General features: G+C 44.1%; 1 protein-coding gene across 1 annotated transcript; it reads right to left on the bottom strand.

The window, feature by feature from the left end:
• Window positions 1-12: 12 nt before the first annotated feature.
• On the bottom strand, window positions 13-25,574 carry LOC106579814 (uncharacterized). The gene is made up of 9 exons (XM_082966145.1): window positions 23,384-25,574; window positions 23,170-23,274; window positions 22,785-22,949; window positions 19,257-19,398; window positions 18,811-18,967; window positions 18,145-18,387; window positions 1,621-1,831; window positions 1,202-1,317; window positions 13-871 (listed from the first exon to the last, which is right to left on the bottom strand). The coding sequence occupies exons 5-7, from the start codon at window positions 18,856-18,858 to the stop codon at window positions 1,652-1,654; spliced, it is 471 nt and encodes a 156-aa protein (XP_082822271.1). The 5' UTR covers window positions 18,859-18,967; window positions 19,257-19,398; window positions 22,785-22,949; window positions 23,170-23,274; window positions 23,384-25,574; the 3' UTR covers window positions 13-871; window positions 1,202-1,317; window positions 1,621-1,651.
• Window positions 25,575-26,085: the final 511 nt, after the last annotated feature.

The raw sequence follows: 26,085 nt of genomic DNA on the forward strand, positions 1-26,085 counted from the left end.
CATGACAATGCATTTATTCTGAATTCATTTATTTTACATCAGAAGTTCAATTAAACAACTCACTGTACAAAATGTGGATAGCAAGACCAATGCTTTGTATGTACATTTACACCTTTATGAGGAAACATGAAGCTCTTTAAAAAAAAATACGGACCACTACCGTCACAAACAAAATTCAAAATTAAATTCAGATTTATAAAAGCTGGTTTGATTTGTGCAGACCCCATATTCTGGTTAAACCAGACTGAACACTGATGAAACAACCGTGAGCACAGCATTCAGTCTTCTTATCTACGCATAGTCACTTAACTCTACCTACATGTACATATTACCTCAAATACCTCAACTAACCGGTTCCCCCGCACATTGACTCTATACCTCGCTGTTGTTATTTTACTACTGCTGTTTAATTATTTGTCATTTTCATTTTTTACTTTCAATTTTTTACTTTAAATTTTTTACTTAAGACTTATTTCTCTTAAAACTTCTTAAAGCATTGTTGGTTAAGGGCTTGTAAGTAAGCATTCCACCGTAAGGTCTACACCTGTTGTATTCGGCGCATGTGACAAAGAACATTTTATTTGATTTTGATTCGATTTTTGATTTAACCAGGATATCAGAACAATGCAGTCACACATCACATACAGTATATAGTGTCCAGAGGCCCACAACCAGTGTATAAAAGTCCTGGTTGTAGATTGGGTACGTGGGTCAGTAGGAAGGGTGAGCGCAAGACAGGATGTCATAGGGAACGTACAGGCTGATGTTGTAACCAGATGACTCTACGTAGTGAGACCTGCAGATGGGCAGAACATGGTCTTCGGAGGAAGAGTCTTCAGAGAAGTCCTAGTGGCAGATCACTCCCTTGTGTCTAATGTGGACAGAGAGAATGAGGTGAGTTAAACAGCAGACACTACTCTCTGTCCCCTGTGTCGTGTGGACAGAGAGAATGAGCCAATGCTCTCTGCATAATGTTCTCTGTAGAATAAAGTAGAGGAGCGCTAAGCCCAAAGCTTATAAGTATGAGAAGTAGTTTCTTGTGCAAGGATCTGTATTGGGATAGGACAGCCTGAGGAAGTACTTAGAACCGGGGTATGCCATGTTTATGAATAGCATTAGCATCAAACAGCCTTCAGGGTTTAGAGTGTTAGCGGGAGTCAGTGTTAGAGGGGTGAGGGAGGGTCTGTGCGTTATCAGTCACCTGCAGTAGGCTGTGAGGTCGTCGTCTGTGATGCAGACCCCTCGTGGAGACTTTTGTCTGGGATGTTGGTTGTCACCAGGGAGCTGGTGTTGAACCAGACGTGTCTGACTGGGTGACTGAAAATAGACAGGAAGGAGAAACAACAAACACAATTTTTTACAATTAAATGTTTTTTATATATTTTTCACACAAACCCAAACACACACAAACCCAAACACACACAAACCTAAACACATTCACTAAGGAACTGAGAATTGATCAATCAATACTGATGCACCTGTTGGTTTGCTGCCAATGTCAGCCTGATAGGTCAATGTTGCATATTGCTGAATATTTATAAAATGCATACAAGTGACAGGAACCGCAAGACACATAAATGAGGATATGAATAAGAGCAGAACAGCATGTCAGTACTCTACCTGCCTTTAGTGGCACAAACAAATGGATGTATCAACAGATGCACACTAAACAACCAGGTTGGCTCCCATCCTCGTCTCCCAGACGCAGACCAATCCCTCGCCTCCTCCGCTCACAATCTTCCAATAGTCTGCCTGCACGGAGGTCACGCCCATGTGGTGGGCGTACAGTGATGTCACAGAGGAGCCGGTGCGCAGGTAAAACACCCTCACGCTGAAACGGAACACACAGAGAGGAAGTTGTAATTTCATCTTTACTAGGTGACCAGAGCAATTGTGGTGTCTCAGAACAATTCATTACAGAGGGAACTAACAGAGAAGCAGTGAGAGGTGATCAGAGAAGATACACACCAACAAAGACAGGTAGAAACAGCAAGAGCAGGTGGCATTGAGAGGTTTTCATCTGCTTCTGCCCTCATATAAACCAACATGTCATTACTATAGCCGCCAATAACACTAATTCACTCAAAGCTACAAATATTTGAGGTGTTCTGAACTGATTAAACATGATCTCTGTCCCAAATCCCACCCTATATAGTGCACTTCTTTTGACCAGAGCCATATGGGGCTCTGGTCAAAAGTAGTGCACTATTGTCACGTTCCTCGTATTCTCCCTCATCGGAAGATATGTCGAAATCACTCGATGACCAATAAGCAGCGGGTTGACTGTTCCACATCATATTTATTATAGATGGAAACGACAAAACAAAATAAACACGCAAAGGAGAAAGGTGACAGTTTCACAGGTGAAACGAAACACAGTGCAAAATACAATTACCCACAAACACACAGACAAACACACCCTACTAATATAGGACTCCCAATCAAAGGCAACTCAACACACCTGCCTTCAATTGAGAGTCCAGCACTCAACCTACACATAGAAAACCTAACCAAGAACCTAAACCAACACTCACAACCCCACTATACCATAACCAAACATAACTCTGCCACGCCCTGACCAAATATAATACAAAAAGACCTAAGTATATGGTCAGGACGTGAAAACTATATAGGGAATAGGGTGCCATTTTGGGCCACGTTATGGCAGTGCTGTAGCATTAATGAAACTAAGAGGAAGATTCTTGGGTCTGGTTTGAAGAGCCACACATGCCCCATGGACCTCAGCTCCATCTGTTCATCACCGCTTTAGTTTATTGGGTCCCCAGCAGCAGCCAGAGGATGAGTGCATTCTAAAAGCTTTCCAAAAGTTCATACACCAAATCTAATTTATTTGGGGGTGAACAGACTAAATTTCCGCTTCAAGAAATTAAACGAATCAGGGTTGCATAGCTAAATGGGCATTAGTATTGTAACTAAGACGTATGGCGAGACATGGTCTGTGTCCCAACAGGCACCCTATTCTCTACCTAGTACACTACTTTTGTCCAGAGCCCTATGGGCCTTGGTCAAAAGTAGTGCACTATATAGGGAATAGGGTGCAATTTAAGATGCATCCATGGTCGTGGCTGCTGAGTGGTGTTGTTTCAGGGGATTAAAAGTTACTGTCTGGCAGTCTGTTTGAACTGTGCCCCTGTCTTCCCTAAGCTGCCAGTCAACACGCTACTCCACATTAATCATCCCGATCCTTGTTTCTACTAGAAAACACAGCAATGTGAGAGTGGGCCTGCACAAACCAGATTGGGATTACATCATCGTAACGTGGACACTCAAATACTGTACCATGTTATCTTAACAGTTGAGGTCAATAAAGGTATGTTGAAAACTAGACTAACTATTTGATGTTTTAACACATAGTGCAGAGTCAGACTGCCATGAAACAGAAAGCCTACTAGAGGAGACATTGTAGACAGGCTATTTTTCTACTGGCACAGGACCACTGGGCACGACCTTGGCTCTCTCTCCCTCTCCCCATCTGTGGCCTGGGCAGTTATGATCAGGCAGTATTCCAGACAGCCCCAGTCTAATCAGGACCCTCATTTGCTCCCTGGAAACTCCAGAAAAAGAGTGAGAGAGCAACCAATTTGGAGAGGAGGAAGACGTGCATTAGGCCCTGGCCTTTGGCCACCCTGATGGACAGCCAGAACAGACTCCAGCCCCTAGCCTCCCACAGCTAGAACAGACTCCAGCCCCCCACAGCTAGAACAGACTCCAGCCTCCCACAGCTAGAACAGACTCCAGCCTCCCACAGCTAGAACAGACTCCAGCCTCCCACAGCTAGAACAGACTCCAGCCTCCCACAGCTAGAACAGACTCCAGCCTCCCACAGCTAGAACAGACTCCAGCCTCCCACAGCTAGAACAGACTCCAGCCTCCCACAGCTAGAACAGACTCCAGCCTCCCACAGCTAGAACAGACCCCAGCCCCCCACAGCTAGAACAGACTCCAGCCCCCCACAGCTAGAACAGACTCCAGCCCCCCACAGCCAGAACAGACTCCAGCCCCCCACAGCTAGAACAGACTCCAGCCCCCCACAGCCAGAACAGACTCCAGCCCCCCACAGCCAGAACAGACTCCAGCCCCCCACAGCTAGAACAGACTCCAGCCCCTAGCCTCCCACAGCTAGAACAGACTCCAGCCCCCCACAGCTAGAACAGACTCCAGCCCCCCACAGCTAGAACAGACTCCAGCCCCCCACAGCTAGAACAGACTCCAGCCCCCCACAGCTAGAACAGACTCCAGCCCCCCACAGCTAGAAGACTCCAGCCCCCCACAGCTAGAACAGACTCCAGCCCCTAGCCTCCCACAGCTAGAACAGACTCCAGCCTCCCACAGCTAGAACAGACTCCAGCCTCCCACAGCTAGAACAGACTCCAGCCCCCCACAGCTAGAACAGACTCCAGCCCCCCACAGCTAGAAGACTCCAGCCCCCCACAGCTAGAACAGACTCCAGCCCCCCACAGCTAGAACAGACTCCAGCCCCCCACAGCTAGAACAGACTCCAGCCTCCCACAGCTAGAACAGACTCCAGCCCCCCACAGCTAGAACAGACTCTAGCCCCCCACAGCTAGAACAGACTCCACCCCCCACAGCTAGAACAGACTCCAGCCCCCCACAGCTAGAACAGACTCCAGCCCCCCACAGCTAGAACAGACTCCACCCCCCCACAGCCAGAACAGACTCCAGCCCCCCACAGCCAGAACAGACTCCAGCCCCCCACAGCCAGAACAGACTCCAGCCCCCCACAGCCAGAACAGACTCCAGCCCCCAGCCCCCCACAGCTAGAACAGACTCCACCCCCCCACAGCCAGAACAGACTCCAGCCCCCCACAGCCAGAACAGACTCCAGCCCCCCACAGCCAGAACAGACTCCAGCCCCCCACAGCCAGAACAGACTCCACCCCCCCACAGCCAGAACAGACTCCAGCCCCCCACAGCTAGAACAGACTCCAGCCCCCCACAGCCAGAACAGACTCCAGCCCCCCACAGCTAGAACAGACTCCAGTCCCCACACAGCCAGAACAGACTCCAGCCCCCAGCCCCCCACAGCCAGAACAGACTCCAGCCCCCCACAGCCAGAACAGACTCCAGCCCCCAGCCCCCCACAGCCAGAACAGACTCCAGCCCCCCACAGCCAGAACAGACTCCAGCCCCCCACAGCCAGAACAGACTCCAGCCCCCCACAGCCAGAACAGACCCCAGCCCCCCACAGCCAGAACAGACTCCAGCCCCCCACAGCTAGAACAGACTCCAGCCCCCCACAGCCAGAACAGACTCCAGCCCCCCACAGCCAGAACAGACTCCAGCCCCCCACAGCCAGAACAGACTCCAGCCCCCCACAGCCAGAACAGACTCCAGCCCCCAGCCCCCCACAGCTAGAACAGACTCCAGCCCCCCACAGCTAGAACAGACTCCAGCCCCCCACAGCTAGAACAGACTCCAGCCCCCCACAGCCAGAACAGACTCCAGCCCCCCACACAGCCAGAACAGACTCCAGCCCCCCACAGCCAGAACAGACTCCAGCCCCCCACAGCTAGAACAGACTCCAGCCCCCCACAGCTAGAACAGACTCCAGCCCCCCACAGCTAGAACAGACTCCAGCCCCCCACAGCTAGAACAGACTCCAGCCCCCCACAGCTAGAACAGACTCCAGCCCCCCACAGCTAGAACAGACTCCAGCCCCCCACAGCTAGAACAGACTCCAGCCCCCCACAGCCAGAACAGACTCCAGCCCCCCACAGACAGAACAGACTCCAGCCCCCCACAGACAGAACAGACTCCAGCCCCCCACACAGACAGAACAGACATCAGACTGACTACATACAACGCTACTACATCAGAGAGACTGACTACATACAACGCTACTACATTAGAGAGACTGACTACATACAAGACTACTACATCAGAGAGACTGACTACATACAAGACTACTACATCAGAGAAACTGACTACATACAACGCTACTACATCAGAGAAACTGACTACATACAAGACTACTATATCAGAGAGACTGACTACATACAAGACTACTATATCAGAGAGACTGACTACATACAAGACTACTACATAAGAGACTGACTACATACAAGACTACTACATCAGAGAGACTGACTACATACAACGCTACTACATCAGAGAGACTGACTACATACAAGACTACTATATCAGAGAGACTGACTACATACAAGACTACTACATAAGAGACTGACTACATACAAGACTACTACATCAGAGAGACTGACTACATACAAGACTACTACATTAGAGAGACTGACTACATACAACACTACTACATCAGAGACTAACTACATACAAGACTACTACATCAGAGAAACTGACTACATACAACGCTACTACATCAGAGAAACTGACTACATACAAGACTACTATATCAGAGAGACTGACTACATACAACACTACTATAGAGAGACTGACTACATACAAGACTACTACATCAGAGAAACTGATTACATACAACGCTACTACATCAGAGAAACTGACTACATACAAGACTACTATATCAGAGAGACTGACTACATACAACACTACTATAGAGAGACTGACTACATACAAGACTACTACATCAGAGAGACTGACTACATACAAGACTACTATATCAGAGAAACTGACTACATACAAGACTACTACATTAGAGAGACTGACTACATACAAGACTACTACATCAGAGACTGACTACATACAAGACTACTATATCAGAGAAACTGACTACATACAAGACTACTACATTAGAGAGACTGACTACATACAAGACTACTACATCAGAGACTGACTACATACAACACTACTACATCAGAGAAACTGACTACATACAAGACTACTACATCAGAGAAACTGACTACATACAAGACTACTACATTAGAGAGACTGACTACATACAAGACTACTACATTAGAGACTGACTACATACAAGACTACTATATCAGAGAGACTGACTACATACAAGACTACTACATCAGAGAAACTGACTACATACAAGACTACTACATTAGAGAGACTGACTACATACAAGACTACTACATTAGAGACTGACTACATACAAGACTACTACATCAGAGAGACTGACTACATACAAGACTACTACATCAGAGAAACTGACTACATACAAGACTACTACATCAGAGAAACTGACTACATACAACACTACTACATCAGAGACTGACTACATACAAGACTACTATATCAGAGAGACTGACTACATACAAGACTACTACATTAGAGAGACTGACTACATACAACACTACTACATCAGAGACTAACTACATACAAGACTACTACATCAGAGAAACTTACTACATACAACGCTACTACATCAGAGAAACTGACTACATACAAGACTACTATATCAGAGAGACTGACTACATACAAGACTACTATATCAGAGAGACTGACTACATTCAAGACTACTACATAAGAGACTGACTACATACAAGACTACTACATCAGAGAGACTGACTACATACAACGCTACTACATCAGAGAGACTGACTACATACAAGACTACTATATCAGAGAGACTGACTACATACAAGACTACTATATCAGAGAGACTGACTACATACAAGACTACTATATCAGAGAGACTGACTACATACAAGACTACTACATTAGAGAGACTGACTACATACAACACTACTACATCAGAGACTAACTACATACAAGACTACTACATCAGAGACTGACTACATACAAGACTACTACATCAGAGAGACTGACTACATACAAGACTACTACATCATAGACTGACTACATACAAGACTACTACATCAGAGAGACTGACTACATACAACACTACTACATCAGAGACTAACTACATACAAGACTACTACATCAGAGACTGACTACATACAAGACTACATAAGGCAGAGGGACAAAGCTAAGTCTTCTGCTTTGGCTGTTGTTGCAGGTGAGCTGGGGGTCCCACCTTTAAAAGACTGGCTATGCACAACGAGACATAGAGTTGCCTGGGATTTGTCTGCTTTAGTCTTTCTACTTATTGCCTGATGAATTTGGTAGGAAAGTCATGGCAGGAGTTTGATTGGTAAGGATTCTGCCCAAAATGTTTTCTTTATTTTACCTGCCAACTCCTGCACCGCTGTCAGGGACAAGTGCAGATGAAAATGGCTCTTTTTCTGTCTTTCTTTCCCCCATTCTGAGAGCCAGGTTGCAGATGCAGTGCGTGTGTGTGTGTGTGTGTGTGTGTTTTAGCGGCTGAATGGCGAGGCCACAGCACAGCAGTGTGAAGGCTGCCAGTATCTGCCTCCCGTTGCCTCCCTCACAAATACCCCCAGGCTATAACACTCTGATGATCCACGTAGCTCCCTCTTAGAAAATCTCTCTTCGTTTTTGCCTGATTTCATTTAGGTTTTCTCCGTTTAGTTTTTCCAGGTTTCCGTTTTCTCCTGTTTTTTCAGGTATTCACTCTCAAAATCAGATTTTTTTTATTATAGAAAAACAACTAAATTGGTTGTAAGTCCACAGCAATGCTTAAAACACACCAGGAGAGCACTTTTGTGGTCTGGGATTTTTGGTTGTAGTTATCCTTTAATTCCAACAAGAGGCTGTTGTTTAGCTGTGTTTTGTAGCATGTGTGATGGTATAGTTTGCAAAACAACTACCCACTGGATTGATGCAAATAATCATGATATCATTCTGCCAGGTATGCATAGACTACTTTGTAGACTACTTTCAATACATTTAGTTGATTTCCTACATATCTCTCTCTCGGCAACCCAGTCACGGTGCGAAGAAAATTGCTTTTTCTTTTTCCAAACACAAAATCCTCCCTCCTGCAAGTATGCTGTTTGTATCTCCACATTCCAATGTTCCTAATCAGTTGTGATTGTGTGTTGAGGAATATTGTGTTGTGATAAACAGGTTTGTTTCTGACTAGAGCCCAGTAGGTGTACCCAAGGGAGCCACTGGATCTAATCTGGTACTACTGTGGTGCTAAAATCTGACAGGCAAAATAATGTGCCAGTGTGTGTGTGTGTGTGTGTGTGTGTGTGTGTGTGTGTACACTCAGCAGGTGTAATGACACATTGGGTCCCATACCTCCTGTCTTTGTTTCCACACACCATCAGGTGAGGGGGGGCTGTCTCTTAGGTTGACACAGGATACGTCTCCTGCTGAGTTTCCCAGAGACACCTCAGACTGGCCTGTCTATAGACTGTATATCTGGATCTGTACAAAATACTACACAGAGAGTTAGACTCCTTCACTGGCTACTAAAAATGATTCCGCACCTGAATATAAACAGAGGTAACACACAGAAACAGAGTTATTTGGCGATGGATACTGTTGCTACAGCCACAACAGCATGAGTTAGATAACACCTGGATTTGAGCAGATTGAGCAGTGTGTAAAACGTCCTCTACATCTAGCAGCAGCACGAGACATGAAGCAGTGAAGACAGACGTTGATCCTCACAACTTTCTAGTCTCACACACACCGTCTCTGTCTGTCTGAGCTCCGAGACTCATTACAACACTTTCCATTGCCTACGCTTTTACACAGGAATTAATCTCTGTGCTGTTAACAAGCAGGCAGCAGACCATGCTTTGTAACTGACATGAAGGGGCATTAACAGAATCTAAATGAAATAAAATGGTTGTCAGTAATTATAAACACTACATTTTCTTGGCAAAAAGAGCTATGAATACAGTATTGTAAAGCTTAAATAACAAAAAGGTTTGAATATGATAGGAAGGACATTGACCCACAAGCATATCAATATTAATTCAAAGAGAATGATTAATCGTGTTCCCTCCAGCTCCATAACAAAAGCCTTTTAAAATGTTATTTAAATGATGTAATCTGGCTGTGTTATAATTGGTCAATTAGTGGCTGGAGCGGTTCTCTTTTCAAAACAACACTAAACAAACTAGCCAACCTTCAGACAGAATGGGGAATGATAGATAAAGACATTAAACAAAGGATGAGAGAAAAGAGAAGAGGGGGAAGAGAAGAGAGAGACAGTGTGTAGGAGAGAGAGAGAGAGAGAGAGAGAGAGAGAGAGAGAGAGGAGAGGAGAGGGAGCAAGCAGCATGATGTAAGGCTTGAGAAGATGCCAATTGTTTTGTGTCTCCTATTTGGGCCAGGCAGCCTTAATGTGAGCTAGCCCCAAGCGGAGCAAGCCAAAATCACACACAGGACACACACACACACAGGACACACACACACATACAGGACACACACACACACACACACACACACACACACACACACACACACACACACACACACACACACACACACACACACACACACACACACACACACACACACACACACACACACACACACACACACACACACGCCTTTGAAATGAGAGCTTGATGGGATTCGGGAAGGGGCCTAGGAGGAAAGGAGAGGAGAGGGGGAAGGAGAATAGAGGGGAGAGGGAATGAGAGGAAAGGGAAGGAGGGAGAGGGAAGAGGGGAGAGGGAAGGAGAGGAGAGGAGGAAGAAGAGGAAAGGAGGAGGGAAGGAGAGGCAAGAGGGAAGGAGAGGGGAGAGGGAATGAGAGGAGAGAGGGAAGGAGAGGGGAGAGGGGGGGAGAGCGAGAAGGAGGGGAAAGGGAAGGAGAGGGAAGGAAGATAGAAGGAGGGGAGAGAGGGAAGGAAGAGGGAAGGAGGGGAGAGGGAGGGAGAGAGAGAGCAGAGGGGGATGAGAGGAAGGAGAGGTGGGGGAGAGGAGAGGGGAGATGAGAGGGAAGGAGAGAGGAGAGGGAAGAAGAGAGGAGAGGGAAGGAGAGGGGAGAGGGAGAGATGGAAAGAGAGGAGAGATGAGAGAGAAGGAGAGGAGAGGGAGGGAGAGAGAAAGCAGAGGGGGGATGAGAGGAAGGAGAGGTGGGGGGAGAGGAGAGGGGAGGAGAGAGGAGAGGGAAGGAGAGAGGAGAGGAAGGAGACGGAGAGGGGAAATGAGAGAGAAGGAGACAGGCGTGGATGAGAGGGGGCTGTCTGCTTGTCTTTTTTTCGATGAATCATCTCAGTTTTGGGGGAGGGGATTTGATTAAAAAGCAGCCCAAACCAGCTATTATGTGGAGGAGCTGTCAGCGAAAGGGAGTATAGACACAGTTTGACATTAATATGGAAACCGTTTAGGGAGCACCTCAGCATGCTTTGATAAAAGGCCTCATGGCTTTGGCTACAGCAGAGTCATCGTGTTAATGTGGCTGCTGGATTCCTGGAGGGATAGTTTAAACAAAAATAAAATGATAAATCTATAATTTGTCCTAAATCGCTCCCTTCACGAGTTCCTTTGTTAAGTAAATGAGGACGAATGTCCCTAAATGATTGTTAAATTATGCAGTCAGTTGAGTTCATGTTGCATTGTTTTTACACTTGACTTTCAGATGTCAGGTAGGTTAATGCATTTAAAAACAAGTAGAACTAACTTATAGATCCAATGTGAACAAACATTGGCATGAATACAGTATATCAAGCTCACAGAGTTTGAAGACACACATTCAAAGCAACTGTCAGAAGTTAATCAAGACCACTGATCCTAAACGATGAAAGGATCCTAATGGAACACGCCACACTTTTCATTGAACAAATCTATGTCATGGATGTGTTGTGTGTAACCTATGGGGGCGGCGGGTAGGGACAGGGTACAGGGTAACAGCGTACAGAGTAACAAGGTAACAGGGTAACAGGAGCACTGAGCAGATGTCTAGACCCCCAAGTCCACTGGCTGGGGAGGGGAGAGAGGGAAGGGAGGAATTGGGCTGGGGAAGGGAAGGAGGGTGCAGGTCCAGAGGAGAGGGAGACTGACTGTTTTGCTGACTCTGGCTGACTTGCACAGACACCAGACAGACAGGCCAATAGACAAAGACATGAATAAGACAGACAAATACATGAGACATGTAGACACTTAGCAACATACCGTACACATGAGCACAACAGACAGACAGACAGACACAGACAGACAAAGATACATACATACATACAGACAGACACAGATACATACATACATACATACATACATACATACATACATACATACATCGACAGACAGACAGACAGACAGACAGACAGACAGACAGACAGACAGACAGACAGACAGACAGACAGACAGACAGACAGACAGACAGGATCATTACAAAGACCATTCATGTCATAATACCTCTAAAACATGTAGCTGGAAAAGCAACAAGTCCTAGTGATGACTCAACTCCTCGGTGTGAAGAGAAAACGTCTGGATGCCACCTCCATTCTTTTCACAGTTTTTAATTAGGCATATGTCTTCTCATGAAATAACACATAACACATTCTGCCTCAGAGTCTGTTGGCAATTCTTATTTCCCACTTCGCAGAAGGAACATGCTGTCAGAAACACTATGAAACCGATAGACTTGTTAAAGCTGATTAAAAGCTGTAATTCTTCAGATTAATTAGTGAAGCGAAAACGTGCTAATCATGAATTGGCATAATTTAGAGAAGATGAGCTAGCTAGGCCTATAGTGGAGAGATGAAACAAACGAAAACTCAATGCTCGATTTAATTCACGATCACTAGCATATCAAATATTATCCAATCAGTAGTGTTGTCTTAGAATAATTCATTTGGAAAAAGGAGGCCTAAGCGGCAGTATTTTGGACAGGATGTGAGACATCAACATGTATGCCTAGTCAGATTGAAGACCTGTGGAGCTGGTAGGCTACAGTGGCAGGAAAAAGTATGTGAACCCTTTGGAATTACCTGGATTTCTGCAGAAATTGGTAATCAAATTTTATCTGATCTTCATCTAAGTCACAACAATAGATAAACATAGTGTGCTTAAACTAATAACACACAAATTATTGTGTTTGTCTTGTCTATATTGAATACATCATTTAAACATTCACAGTGTAGGTTGGAAAAAGTATGTGAACCCCAAGGCTAATGACTTCTCCAAAAGATAATTAGAGTCAGGAGTCAGTTAACCTGCACTCCAATCACTTAGACGAGATTGGAGATGTTGGTTAGAGCTGCCTTGCCCTCTAAAAAACACTCACAAAATTTGAGTTTGCTATTCACAAGAAGCATTGCCTGATGTGAACCATGCCTCAAACAAAAGAGATCACAGAAGACCTAAGATGAAGAATTGTTGACTTGCATTAAGCTAGAAAGGGTTACAAAAGTATCTCTAAAAGCCTTGATGTTCATCAGTCCACGGTAAGACAAATTGTCTATAAATGGAGAAAGTTCAGCACTATTGCTACTCTCCCTAGGAGTGGACGTCCTGCAAAGATGACTGCAAGAGCACAGCGCAGAATGCTCAATGAGGTTAAGAAGAGTGTCAAGTGTTAATCCTAGAGTGTCAGCTAAAGACTTAAAGAAATCTCTGGAACATGCTAACATCTCTGTTGACGAGTCTACGATACGTAAAACACTAAACAACAATGGTGTTCATGAGAGGACACCACGGAAGAAGCTATTGCTGTCCAACAAAAAACATTGCTGCACGTCTGAAGTTTGCAAAAGTGCACCTGGATGTTCCACATAGCTACTGGCATAACATTCTGTGGACAGATGAAACTACAGTTGAGTTGTTTGGAAAGAACACAGAACACTTTGTGTGGAGAAAAAAGGCACAGCACACCAACATCAAAATCACATCCCAACTGTAAAGTATGGTGGAGGGAGCTTCATGGTTTTGGGATGCTTTGCTGCCTCAGAGCCTGGACAGCTTGCTATCATCGACGGAAAAATGAATTCCCAAGTTTATCAAGACATTTTGCAGGAGAATGTTAGGCTATCTGTCCGCCAAATGAAGCTCAACAGAAGGTGGGTGATGCAACAGGACAACAACCCAAAACACAGAAGTAAATCAACAACAGAATGGCTTCAACAGAAGAAAATATGCCTTTCTGGAGTGGCCCAACCCAATTGAGATGCTGTGGCATGACCTCAAGAGAGAGGTTCACACCAGACATCCCAAGAATATTGCTCAACTGAAACAGTTTTGTAAAGAGGAATGGTCCAAAATTCCTCCTGACCGTTGTGCAGGTCTGATCCACAACTACAGAAAACGTTGAGGTTATTGCTGCCAAAGGAGGGTCAACCAGTTATTAAATCCAAGGGTTCACATACTTTTTCCAACCTGCACTGTGAATGTTTACAAGGTGTGTTCAATAAAGACATGAACACATATAATTGTTTGTGTGTTATTAGTTTAAGCAGACTGTGTTTGTCTATTGTTGTGACCTAGATCAGATCACATTTTAGGACCAATTTGTGCAGAAATCCAGGTATTTCCAAAGGGTTCACATACTTTTTCTTGCCACTGTATATGACATCTCTCTTGATTTTACAAGATTTTTAAAAATCCTTTAGCTGTAACCTTGAGAGGATGCACTGCAGCAAAGTTATCCCTCAAACTTTCTCCTAGGCCCAATCTGTGGCGCTTTAGTTAAAATATAACATCATCAGGAATGAGAACATTGTAATGATGTCAGTGGGATAGCTCTGCCAAAGAAATGTCTAACCAACAGAGAGAGGCTCCATTTAGGTCCGGTCCCTAGTCACTCGACTAATTACTTAAGTACCAGCATCTGTGCCTAACAAACCATTAAACTTTTAGAGAGAGACAGACTAAGGTGTTTAACTAAGTGGGTTTTTCAAACAGGGTTTTTTTCCCACAAAACTACATCTTGCAAATATTTATCTTGAAATACACTGAAATGTATGACACCGATTTACAACTAAAGCCCGAATTAGATCCTCAAATTGGAGCTCAGGTGCATCCTGTTTCCATTGATCATCCTAGAGATGTTTCTACAACTTGATTGCAATCCACCTGTGGTAAATTCAATTGATTGGACATGATTTGGAAAGGCACACACCTGTCTATATAAGGTCCCAAAGTTGCCAGTGCATGTCAGAGCAAAAACCAAGCCATGGGGTCGAAGGAATTGTCCGTAGAGCTCCGAGACAGTATTGTGTCAAGGCACAGATCTGGGGAAGGTTACCAAAAAATGTCCACTGCAAAATGTTTGCTGCCTTGAAGGTACCCAAGAACACAGTGGCCTCCATAATTCTTAAATGGAAGAAGTTTGGAACCATCATCGCCAAACTGAGAAATCAGGAGGAGACCAAGAACCCAATGGTCACTGTGACAGAGCTCCAGAGTTCCTCTGTGGAGATGGGAGAACCATCCAGAAGGACAACCATCTCTGCAGCAATCCACCAATCAGGCCTTTACGGTCGAGAGGCCAGACGGAAGTCACTCCTCAGTAAAAGGCACATAACAGCCCACTCGAAGTTTGCCAAAAGACACCTAAAGGACTCTCAGACCATGAGAAACAAGATTCTCTGGTCTGATGAAACCAAGATTAAACTCTTTGGACTGAATGCGAAGCGTCACGTCTGGAGGAAACCAGGCAGGGACAGAGACTAGTCAGGATCGACGGAAAGATGAACTGAGCTAAGTACAGAGAGATCCTTGATAAAAACCTGCTCCAGAGCACTCCGGACCTCAGACTGGGGCGAAGGTTCACCTTCCTACAGGACAACAACCCTAAGCACACAGCCAAGACAATGCAGGAGTGCCTTCGGGACAAGTCTCTGAGCCCGGACTTGAACCTGAATGAACATCTCTGGAGAGACCTGAAAATAGCTGTGCAGTGACGCTCTGGTTCTCAATACTTATATAAATGTGATATTTCCGTTTTTTTTAAATTATAAATTAGCAAACATTTTTAAAAACCTATTTTTGCTTTGTCATTATGGGGTATTGTGTATAGATTGATGAGGGGGGAAAAAAACTATGGAATCAATTTTAGAATAAGGCTGTAACGTAACAAAATGTGGAAAAAGTGAAGGGATCTGAATACTTTCCGAATGCACTGTAGAATATAATATTCTACAAATTAATTTTAGGCAACAAAAAAAGCTGTTGCAAACATTGTCGTGGAAATATTTGGTCAATCATATTTCACAAATACTGGAGCCTGTGAGGTCAAATAGACTTTTTATTACTTTATAATAAAAGCCGAGCTGGTTCATGAATACAACTCCTTCCAGTCTTGGCACACACGTGTAATACATTTGTCCTCCTTACGTCATACTCATAGTAACTCCTCTTAATGGCTCATCACCTCTGGCATTCAGCCACCGTTATCATATTGCCTTCATAATAGGACATGGAACCTGTAGAGTCACAGAAATAGTTTAATGCATGTAGGACCATAGCAATAGACCTTGGCACTCTACAGGAATAACCAATACATGTCATCTTGCTAACTCCTCTGAAAGGGACACCCCTGTTCTGGAAAAGACCCAAGAGGTGTAACCATAGTTGGCCATAACAATTACAAGAATAACCGACAGGTGCATATCTAATGGTGTCCAATAACCTTGAGCACATACAGAATACTAGATTTTGCTGACACCTTCTGAAATAAATAATTGCCACATACGTACTGGAAAATTCACAATAACATACACAACATTGTTTCATATTCTTTAATAACAGACTCATTAACACAAACACACAATAGGCTACAGCTCGCTTCACAGCTGTGGGGAACTCAACGTATTGTAGTACTGTGTGTGGAGGGCTCTGTGCACAGCATTGTACGTTTGCTGTTGCGTTTTTTCTCGAAGAAAAGCCACATAAACTCTGTCTCCTGTAATATGCAGAGGGCTAAATGAAGGTACCAGCTTCAGTTAGGAGTAGGGCCCTTAGATACACCACAATAATACAGTATACACAAATAGCAGATACTTTGGGAAATAGACTCAACATGTTTAGTGTGTGTTTGTGTACTCAGACTCAGATTAGTGTATTGCTACTCAGACTCAGATGGGTGTATTGCTACTCAGACTCAGATTAGTGCATTGCTACTCAGACTCAGATTAGTGCATTGCTACTCAGACTCAGATTAGTGCATTGCTACTCAGACTCAGATTAGTGCATTGCTACTCAGACTCAGATTAGTGCATTGCTACTCAGACTCAGATTAGTGCATTGCTACTCAGATTCAGATTAGTGTATTGCTACTCAGACTCAAACTCAGATGAGTGTTTTGCTACTTAGACTCAGATTAGTGCATTGCTACACAGACTCAGATTAGTGTATTGCTTCTCAGACTCAGATTAGTGTATTGCTACTCAGACTCACGCTCAGATTAGTGTATTGCTACTCACTCAGATTAGTGTATTGCCACAGACCCAGATTAGTGCATTGCTTCTCGGACTCAGATTAGTGTATTACTACTCAGACTCAGATTAGTGCATTGCTACTCAGACTCAAACTCGGATGGGTGTTTTGCTACTCACTCAGATTAGTGTATTGCTACTCAGACTCAGATTAGTGCATTGCTACTCAGTCTCAAACTCGGATGGGTGTTTTGCTACTCACTCAGATTAGTGTATTGCTACTCAGACTCAGATTAGTGTTTTGCTACTCACTCAGATTAGTGCATTGCTACTCAGACTCAAACTCGGATGGGTGTTTTGCTACTCAGACTCAGATTAGTGCATTGCTACTCAGACTCAAACTTGGATGGGTGTTTTGCTACTCAGACTCAGATTAGTGTATTGCTACTCAGACTCAGATTAGTGTATTGCTACTCAGACTCAGATTAGTGTATTGCTACTCACTCAAACTCAGATGGGTGTTTTGCTACTCAGACTCAGATTAGTGTATTCCTACTCAGATTAGTGTATTGCTACTCACTCAGATTAGTGTATTGCTACTCAGACTCAGATTAGTGTATTGCTACTCAGACTCACGCTCAGATTAGTGTATTGCTACTCACTCAGATTAGTGCATTGCTACTCAGACTCAGATTAGTGTATTGCTACTCAGACTCAGATTAGTGCATTGCTACTCAGACTCAAATTAGTGTATTGCTACTCAGACTCAGATGGGTGTTTTGCTACTCAGACTCAGATTAGTGCAGAAAAATAATGGTTTGGGCTTCAGTATTGGCTTAGTGCTTAGCTTTGGCATACCTACCTTAATGTAATCCTGTTCCTAACACCAGGTACAGTAGATCAAAAACAACACCGGGGTTGTATTCATTAGAAACCCTCATTGTCTGTCATGTTTCAATGAATGCCCTAATCAATACGACCCTGTCAAAAGACTGTAATCAATTCAATGTTGATTCACCTACCTTGCCTCCATCGTTCATGTCCCAGCCACAGCTCTTGACCCCCAGGGCAGTGTGTGTCACTGAGGCGTCCAGACAGGTGATTGGGAGGCCGTAGACGGTATGGAGCACCGGGGGCTCCAGGTCCTCAGGGCCCAGCAGGTACACTGTCTCCCCAGCAGAGAGGGCCACCAGGGGGCCACTGTCTACTCCTCTCCCCCCAGCCCCTGGCACTAAGACCATAGACTCCTCCTGTGACCAGAGCCTCTGTTAGGAAAGTTATAACTTTATTCAGCCTGCTGATTAGACTTCTCACTCCATGTGACAGTAAAGTACATCACATATGAAAAGTCCAGTTGCACTGCTAATGAACTAATATGGTACAATGGATTGACAATGGATTGACTGTGACAGATAGAGGAATTAAAATATGAGAAATCACAACAGCAGACTGGATCAATGTAGACACCCTATCATTGCATCATGGGATTCTATCATAATCCTCATTAAAATGATCAAGCTGAGAGAGAGAGAGAGAGAGAGACAGACAGAGAGAGAAAAAGAGAGAGACAGAGAGATCGAGAGAGAGAAAGAAAGAGTGAGAGAGTGAGAGAGAGAAAGAAAGAGAGACAATGTTTCCCATGCCAATAAAGCCCTTTGAATTGAAATTGAATTGAGAGAGAGACTCACAGGTTTGGGCAGCGTGGCCTGGCAAAGGGTCCTCCAATAGCCCGTCATCAGGCTGGTCCAGCCGGACGTCTAGCCCAGCAGCAGTACCTAAGGTGGGCCTCTCCAGGCTCAGAGCCAGAGTGTGGACCCTCCCAGGGATCTGGAACCCTGATCTGTGCTGCAAATCATGTGTGAAACACAAACAAACTCTGGCTGAAACTAATCCTGGACTTGCATGAGTAACAGGTCCAAGATCCAAGACCAGAGTACCAGATGCAGCAGCACGAGTCACGTGGAACCATTTCCCATCTAGCTTGCTAATGTGGAATGTGTGTCTTGCTAATCGCACCCTGAAACTGTTATTTTCAAGTTTTGTGAAAGCAAAACGTTTTCTGTACAATTACCAGAAAAGGCTAGCCAGTGGAATAGCCAATAAATTGACTAGCGAGTCGAGGACCCCCACTCACCATGGCCATAGGAAGCCACACCAGACGTGACTGATGTGAGGTCTGGGGCTGAGGTCTGCAGTCAAGGGGGCTGGGCCTCAGGAAGGAGGCTGCAGAGTCCTAGTGGAGGGTGTCCCACAGTCTCACATACCCTGACGTGTACCTGTGGGGACGGAAAACAACGTTACTCAACACGAGGGATGATATTAACATAAAAGAGATTTGTGACATAGTGAATAGAAGCCTAAAACAGTCACTTTTTACGAAGCAGTGATGTATACTGCTCAAGAGGACCAGGCAGGTATCAGTTATGGCCTACAGTAGCTCTAAGAAGATATAGCTAGCTCATCCTAGCTTTAGACAGTCCTCTCTGTGCACATGCATAGAAACACCAAATGCTTCCCAAGTTTCCCATTTACAGCTTAGTCAATTGGAGACATGCAGAGTGAGGTGGCAGCTGAGTTCCTCACAGTTGGCATGAGAAGAGCCACGAGACAAGCTACCCCAGGTCCACCCCAGCACCAGCTGCCCTGGGCTGCCTCAGACGGACAGAGCTCCTCTCCGGTGCTGGAACCTGGATGTGGGTCAGGACTGGTGCTGGGTTGGGCTGTTGGAGAGAGCTGCAGACAGAGATAACCACAGAGAGTAGCACCAAAGGGCTGCCAGATAAACCCTTTCAGCTAGTTTGCTACCAATGACACTGTGGCACAAACAAGATCGTAAGATAGCTAGCTCCAACTCCCCAATTTACATGCTACAATCACTTAAACCACTTCAGCTAGCTACTGTACCACCCACTTCACTGAGCATCGGTCTCCCAGCATGAGGAAATGGGACAGACAGACAGACAGACAGACAGACAGACAGACAGACAGACAGACAGACAGACAGACAGACAGACAGACAGACAGACAGACAGACAGACAGACAGACAGGAGGCTAAAACACTCCATCTGACATCTCAGGGTTTGTCAGGAAGGTAACAACACTCAACTTAATTAGTGCATCGTCCTTCCGCCAAGAATCAACAGGAGAAATTCATGCCTTTCCCTCTTCCAAGCCATGAAACGTTTGATGTATCAATTTTAGGCAAGATCAGAGCACAACCTGCAGTTCTGCTTCCTCAGTGCATCTACAAGATACTGTATGAAAGTGAGAGAAATATTTGATCAGCTTGCCTCGAAAAACCATCCGAAAAGAAAAATGTCAACTAAAACTCAACCCTGGTTATACAAGGATCTCATAGTGATGCGAAGTATCTTAGAATATTCAGTGATCCAAATCCAATTAAGTCAAATGTTATTTGTCCACATACGCCGAATACAACTAGTGTATACTTTACAGTGAAATGCTTGCTTACGAGCCCTTCCCAAAGATGCAGATTTTCTAAATCATAAAATAGTAACACAAGGAATAAAATACAGAAGAATGGAGCTATATACAGGGAGTACCAGTACCAGATCAATGTGAAGCTATATACAGGGAGTACCAGTACCAGATCAATGTGAAGCTATATACAGGGAATACCACTACCAGATCAATGTGCATGTGTACGAGGTATTTGAGGTAGACATGTACATTAAGGCAGGGTAAAGTGACTAGGCATCAGGATAGATAATAATAAGGTATTTGAGGTAGATATGTACATGAAGGCAGGGTAAAGTGACAAGGCATCAGGATAGATAATAATAAGGTATTTGATGTAGATATGTACATGAAGGCAGGGTAAAGTGACAAGGCATCAGGATAGATAATAATAAGGTATTTGATGTAGATATGTACATGAAGACAGGGTAAAGTGACAAGGCATCAGGATAGATAATAATAAGGTATTTGAGGTAGATATGTACATGAAGACAGGGTAAAGTGACTAGACATCAGGACAGATAATAATAAGGTATTTGAGGTAGAAATGTACATGAAGGCAGGGTAAAGTGACAAGGCATCAGGATAGATAATAATAAGGTATTTGAGGTAGATATGTACATGAAGGCAGGGTAAAGTGACAAGGCATCAGGATAGATAATAATAAGAGTAAAATAAAGAACAGAGTCGCAGCAGCAAATTATGTTTAACAAGGCGCAATTGTTAATTGAAATGCATTCCAGGTGACTACCTCATGAAGCTGGTTGAGAGAATGCCAAGAGTATGCAAAGCTGTCATCATGGCAAAGGGTGGCTACTTTGAAGAATCTCAAATATAAAATATATTTGTTTAACCCTTTTTGGTTACTACATGATCCCATATGTGTTATTTCACAGTTTTGATGTCTTCACTATTATGCTACAATGTAGAAAATAGTACAAATAAAGAAAAACCCTTGAATGAGTAGGTGTTTCCAAACTTTTCACTGGTATTGTATGTGACTGTGTGTGGGTTTGGGTTTTGGGTGGGAGTGTCAATGTAGTGTGTGTGGGTGATTGTGTATATAGTGTGTATATATAGTTCACTGAGTGTGCGTAGATAGAGTCAGTGCAGATAGTTTTTTCGAGCCTTCCTCTGGCACCGCCTGATATAGAGGTCCTGGATGGCTCGGAACTCGGCCCCAGCGATGTGCTAGGCTGTCCACATCACCCTCTGTAGCACTTTGCGGTCAAGGGTGGTGCATTTACCATACCAAGCGGTGATGCAGCCAGTAAAGATGCTCTCGATGGTGTAGCTGTAAAACTTTTTTAGGATCCAAGGGCCTATGCCAAATATTCTCAGCCTCCTGAGGGGGAATAAATTATATTCTGGCTGAATACAATTTGCTACAGCAGGCAGCCCTCTGTCTCTGTATGTAGGGAATAGAGTGCCTTTTGGGACCCAGCCAGAGGAGAATTTAATCAGACCACCCCCTGTGGGCCCCAGCCTCCTGATACAACATTTAACAGACTCATTTCAGCAGCTCAAGTCATGCTATCATCCTACTGTACACCGGGCCCAGTCGAATTTAAGTAGCATCCTTAGCTGTAAGGGACATAACATAGAGGCTGAAGTCTATTGTGTTTTCACAACAGGTTGAATTAAAAGAACATGGAGAAAAAAAAGGAGTTCAAAGACATGTGGTGGTCTCTTTTAGTACAGAGTCAAAACAGCAGGTCCATGTCTATTGATCTCCCTTCATTGGGTTGGAAATGTGCTGATCAGCACAGCTGCTTGCCCCTTCTGACACTGAAAACAGGTTATATTACTGTATATCTTACATCGGCAACAACATAGCTGTCACAGGAACTGACATCACACAGCACCTTCTCAAAGGTCATACTGCAGTTAGCTGATTGATCCAACACGATTCTAGGAGTAGGAAGACATGCAAGTCGAAATGTTGTTTATCGGCGTCCCTATGCAATTACAATGTTATTACTACAATTAATACTGTATAGTTACACATGTTTAAGTTAATACTGTATCGTTACACAGGTTTAAGTTAATACTGTATCGTTACACAGGTTTAAGGGCAAATTCAGATGAAGTGTTATCTAAAAAAATGCATTGAGTTAAAGTGCCACACAAACAGCCAAGCAGTCAGACACACACACACCCCTATCAAGCCAAGCCGTCCCCTACCTCCCAGCTGGAGAGCACAGTGTTGTCAGAGTTCCTGCAGTCTCGTAGTGTGTTCTTCCGACAGGGAGAGTCAGAGACAGCGGTACCGTGGTGATAACCATCCTTCAGACACATCCTAAACGACAGCACATCGTCCTCCGCCAGGACGGCCCACGCCTTGCTCACCTGTGGAAGCATATTGAGTGGTCATCACTAGGTACAACAAAGTAGAACGGTGTACTTATACTACACATCTTGCTGACCTGAAGAGGACATTGAAGGGGACATGTTGGATAGTGGTCATCATCACTTACTAGGGCCTACGTCACATTAGGGTTGCACAAAACAGGGGTCATGTTCAGGTCTAGTTATATGACTGACGGGTTTGATCATGATCTTAGTTTACCTGAGCACATCATCCCAACTCTGTCCGTCTGAGATATTGGAAGATATTCAGGGATAACTCATAGGGCGACTCGACGTCAAAGAAGGGAATGTCATTTATCTCATTCTGCAAAAAATAAGTAAATCAGCAATGAAATTGAGTTCCACTTAATGAAGTGGTAGGTAGGCTACCTCTACTGGTAGGATTGTCGTGATCATCCTCAACATCATCTTACCAGGTCTTGAATGAATTAATCCACCAATTTGTTGGCCTTGTTAACTTTCACACTGTGGTATTGTCTCTTCCTTCGTATCCTCTCCTCTTGAATCCTCTCCAACAAGGGACCGGTCCTTCCACCTAGCAAGGCCTCGGCTATCGATACTTTGTGGTTGGTCCTCTTCTCATTCACTGTTCCGCTGTAAAGTTACAGATGACACATGCTTCTGTCTTCTTTCTGGTCCACCTACATTTTCACAAAAATTCTTATTTTTAGAGTCCTCCCGACTTGGTTGGCCAAGAGAGTCACCATTGGAGTTCGGTTGCTCGTCGTTTATATGAAATCAAACTGTATTTGTCAGATGCACCGAATACAACAAGTCGTGGCCAAAAGTTTTGAGAATGACACAAATATGAATTCCCACAAAGTTTGCTGCTTCAGTGTCTTTAGATATTTTTGTCAGATGTTACTATGGAATACTGAAGTATAATTACAAGCATTTCATAAGTGTCAAAGGCTTTTATTAACAGGTACATGAAGTTGATGCAAAGAGTCAATATTTGCAGTGCTGACCCTTCTTTTTCCAAGACCTCTGCAATCCGCCCTGGCATGCTGTCAATTAACTTCTGGCCCACATCCTGACTGATGGCAGCCCATTCTTGCATAATCAATGCTTGGAGTTTGTCAGAATTTGTGAGGTTTTGTTTGTCCAAGTTCTCAATGGGATTAAGGTCTGGGGAGTTTCCTGGCCATGGACCCAAAATATCAATGTTTTGTTCTCTGAGCCACTTAGCTATCACTTTTGCCTTATGGCAAGGTGCTCCATCATGCTGGAAAAGGCATTGTTCATCACCAAACTGTTCATAGATGGTTTGGAGAAGATTCTCTCGGAAGATGTGTTGGTACCATTCTTTATTCATGGCTGTGTTCTTAGGCAAAATTGTGAGTGAGCCCACTCCCTTGGCTGAGAAGCAACCCCACACATGAATGGTCTCAGGATGCTTTACTGTTGGCATGACACAGGACTGATGGTAGCGCCCACCTTGTCTTCTCCGAACAAGCTTTTTTCCGGATGCCCCAAACAATCGGAAAGGGTATTCATCAGAGAAAATGACTTTACCCCAGTCCGCAGCAGTCCAATCCCTGTACCTTTTGCAGAATATCAGTCTGTCCCTGATGTTTTTCCTGGAGAGAAGTGGCTTCTTTGCTGCCCTTCTTGACACCAGGCCATCCTCCAAAAGTCTTCGCCTCACTGTGCGTGCAGATGCACTCACACCTGCCTGCTGCCATTCCTGAGCAAGCTCTGTACTGGTGGTGCCCCGATCCCGCAGCTGAATCAACTTTAGGAGACGGTCCTGGCGCTTGCTGGACTTTCTTGTGTGCCCTGAAGCCTTCTTCACAGCAATTGAACCGCTCTCCTTGAAGTTCTTGATAATCTGATAAATGGTTGATTTAGGTGCAATCTTACTGGCAGCAATATCCTTGCCTGTGAAGCCCTTTTTGTGCAAAGCAATGATGACGGCACGTGTTTCCTTGCAGGTAACCATGGTTGACAGAGGAAGAACAATGATTCCAAGTACCACCCTCCTTTTGAAGCTTCCAGTCTGTTATTCAAACTCAATCAGCATGACAGAGTGATCTCCAGCCTTGTCCTCGTCAACACTAACACCTGTGTTAACGAGAGAATCACTGACATGATGTCAGCTGGTCCTTTTGTGGCAGGGCTGAAATGTAGTGAACATGTTTTGGGGGGATTCAGTTAATTTGCATGGCAAAGAGGGACTTTGCAATTAATTGCAATTCATCCTGATCACTCTTCATAACATTCTGGAGTATATGCAAATTGCCATCATACAATCTGAGGCAGCAGACTTTGTGAAAATTTATATTTGTGTCATTCTCAAAACTTTTGGCCACGACTGTACAAGCCCTTAACCAAGAATGCAGAACTGTTTTTAAAAGTAAGTAAGAAAATATTTGCAAAAAAATATATATATAAAAAATATAAAAACGTAAGGAAAAAAGTAACACAATAAAATAACAATAACGAGGCTATATACAGGGGTACCGGTACCGAGTCAATGTGCGGGTATGTTGTTTGTCAGTTCTTGCTTCAAACGCTGTGTAAACGCTGCCATATACTTATTATATTATTTTTAGACAAAGCGGCAGGGTTAACATTTTTGTAGCTAGCCCATCTCAAAACAAAAAACAGTGAAGTCCTGTACCAAAACCTGTCCGACTAGAGACTTTGCTATCAGATTAGTTCCACAAAATGTAATTCCTCATAGTTTATTATGGGCGCATCGGTCTGTAATAGTGGATTGTTTCATATTTTAATTTCAACAAAGAATAACGCGTACAATGAATAAAGTTTAAATGAAAATACACAATTATTAAAGAAAACGGTTTATGATCCCGATTGTGTACTTTCTAGGTACAGTAATCTCAAATGTATTATACTTATTATTTTAAATCCTATGATTATTCAACTAGACCTCTCTTTGACCATTATATCAAACAAAAGCCTCGGCGGATAAAATGAGACGACGGGTTTTTAAGAGTTAATGATTACCTCTCTCTTTTGGGAGAATATGATGTAAACCCCTCACACCATGTGACTCTTTATCATGAATAATATAAGAGAGAGAGAGCAACAACACAGTCCAGATCTGATCCGTACAGTAAAGAGGATCATATTACCGATGAGTGGATAAGAG

Source organism: Salmo salar, chromosome 20 (assembly GCF_965601325.2).
Source record: "Salmo salar chromosome 20, fSalSal1, whole genome shotgun sequence".
Taxonomy (NCBI): domain Eukaryota; kingdom Metazoa; phylum Chordata; class Actinopteri; order Salmoniformes; family Salmonidae; genus Salmo; species Salmo salar.

Coding starts and splice junctions, on each gene's coding strand:
- LOC106579814 (XM_082966145.1), bottom strand. CDS start 18,858: ATGACGGGCTATTGGAGGACCCTTTGCCAGGCCACGCTGCCCAAACCT. Junction 18,388..18,810: donor AGGCCACGCTGCCCAAACCT/GTGAGTCTCTCT, acceptor CTTTCCTAACAG/AGGCTCTGGTCACAGGAGGA. Junction 1,832..18,144: donor ACATGAACGATGGAGGCAAG/GTAGGTGAATCA, acceptor GTTCCGTTTCAG/CGTGAGGGTGTTTTACCTGC.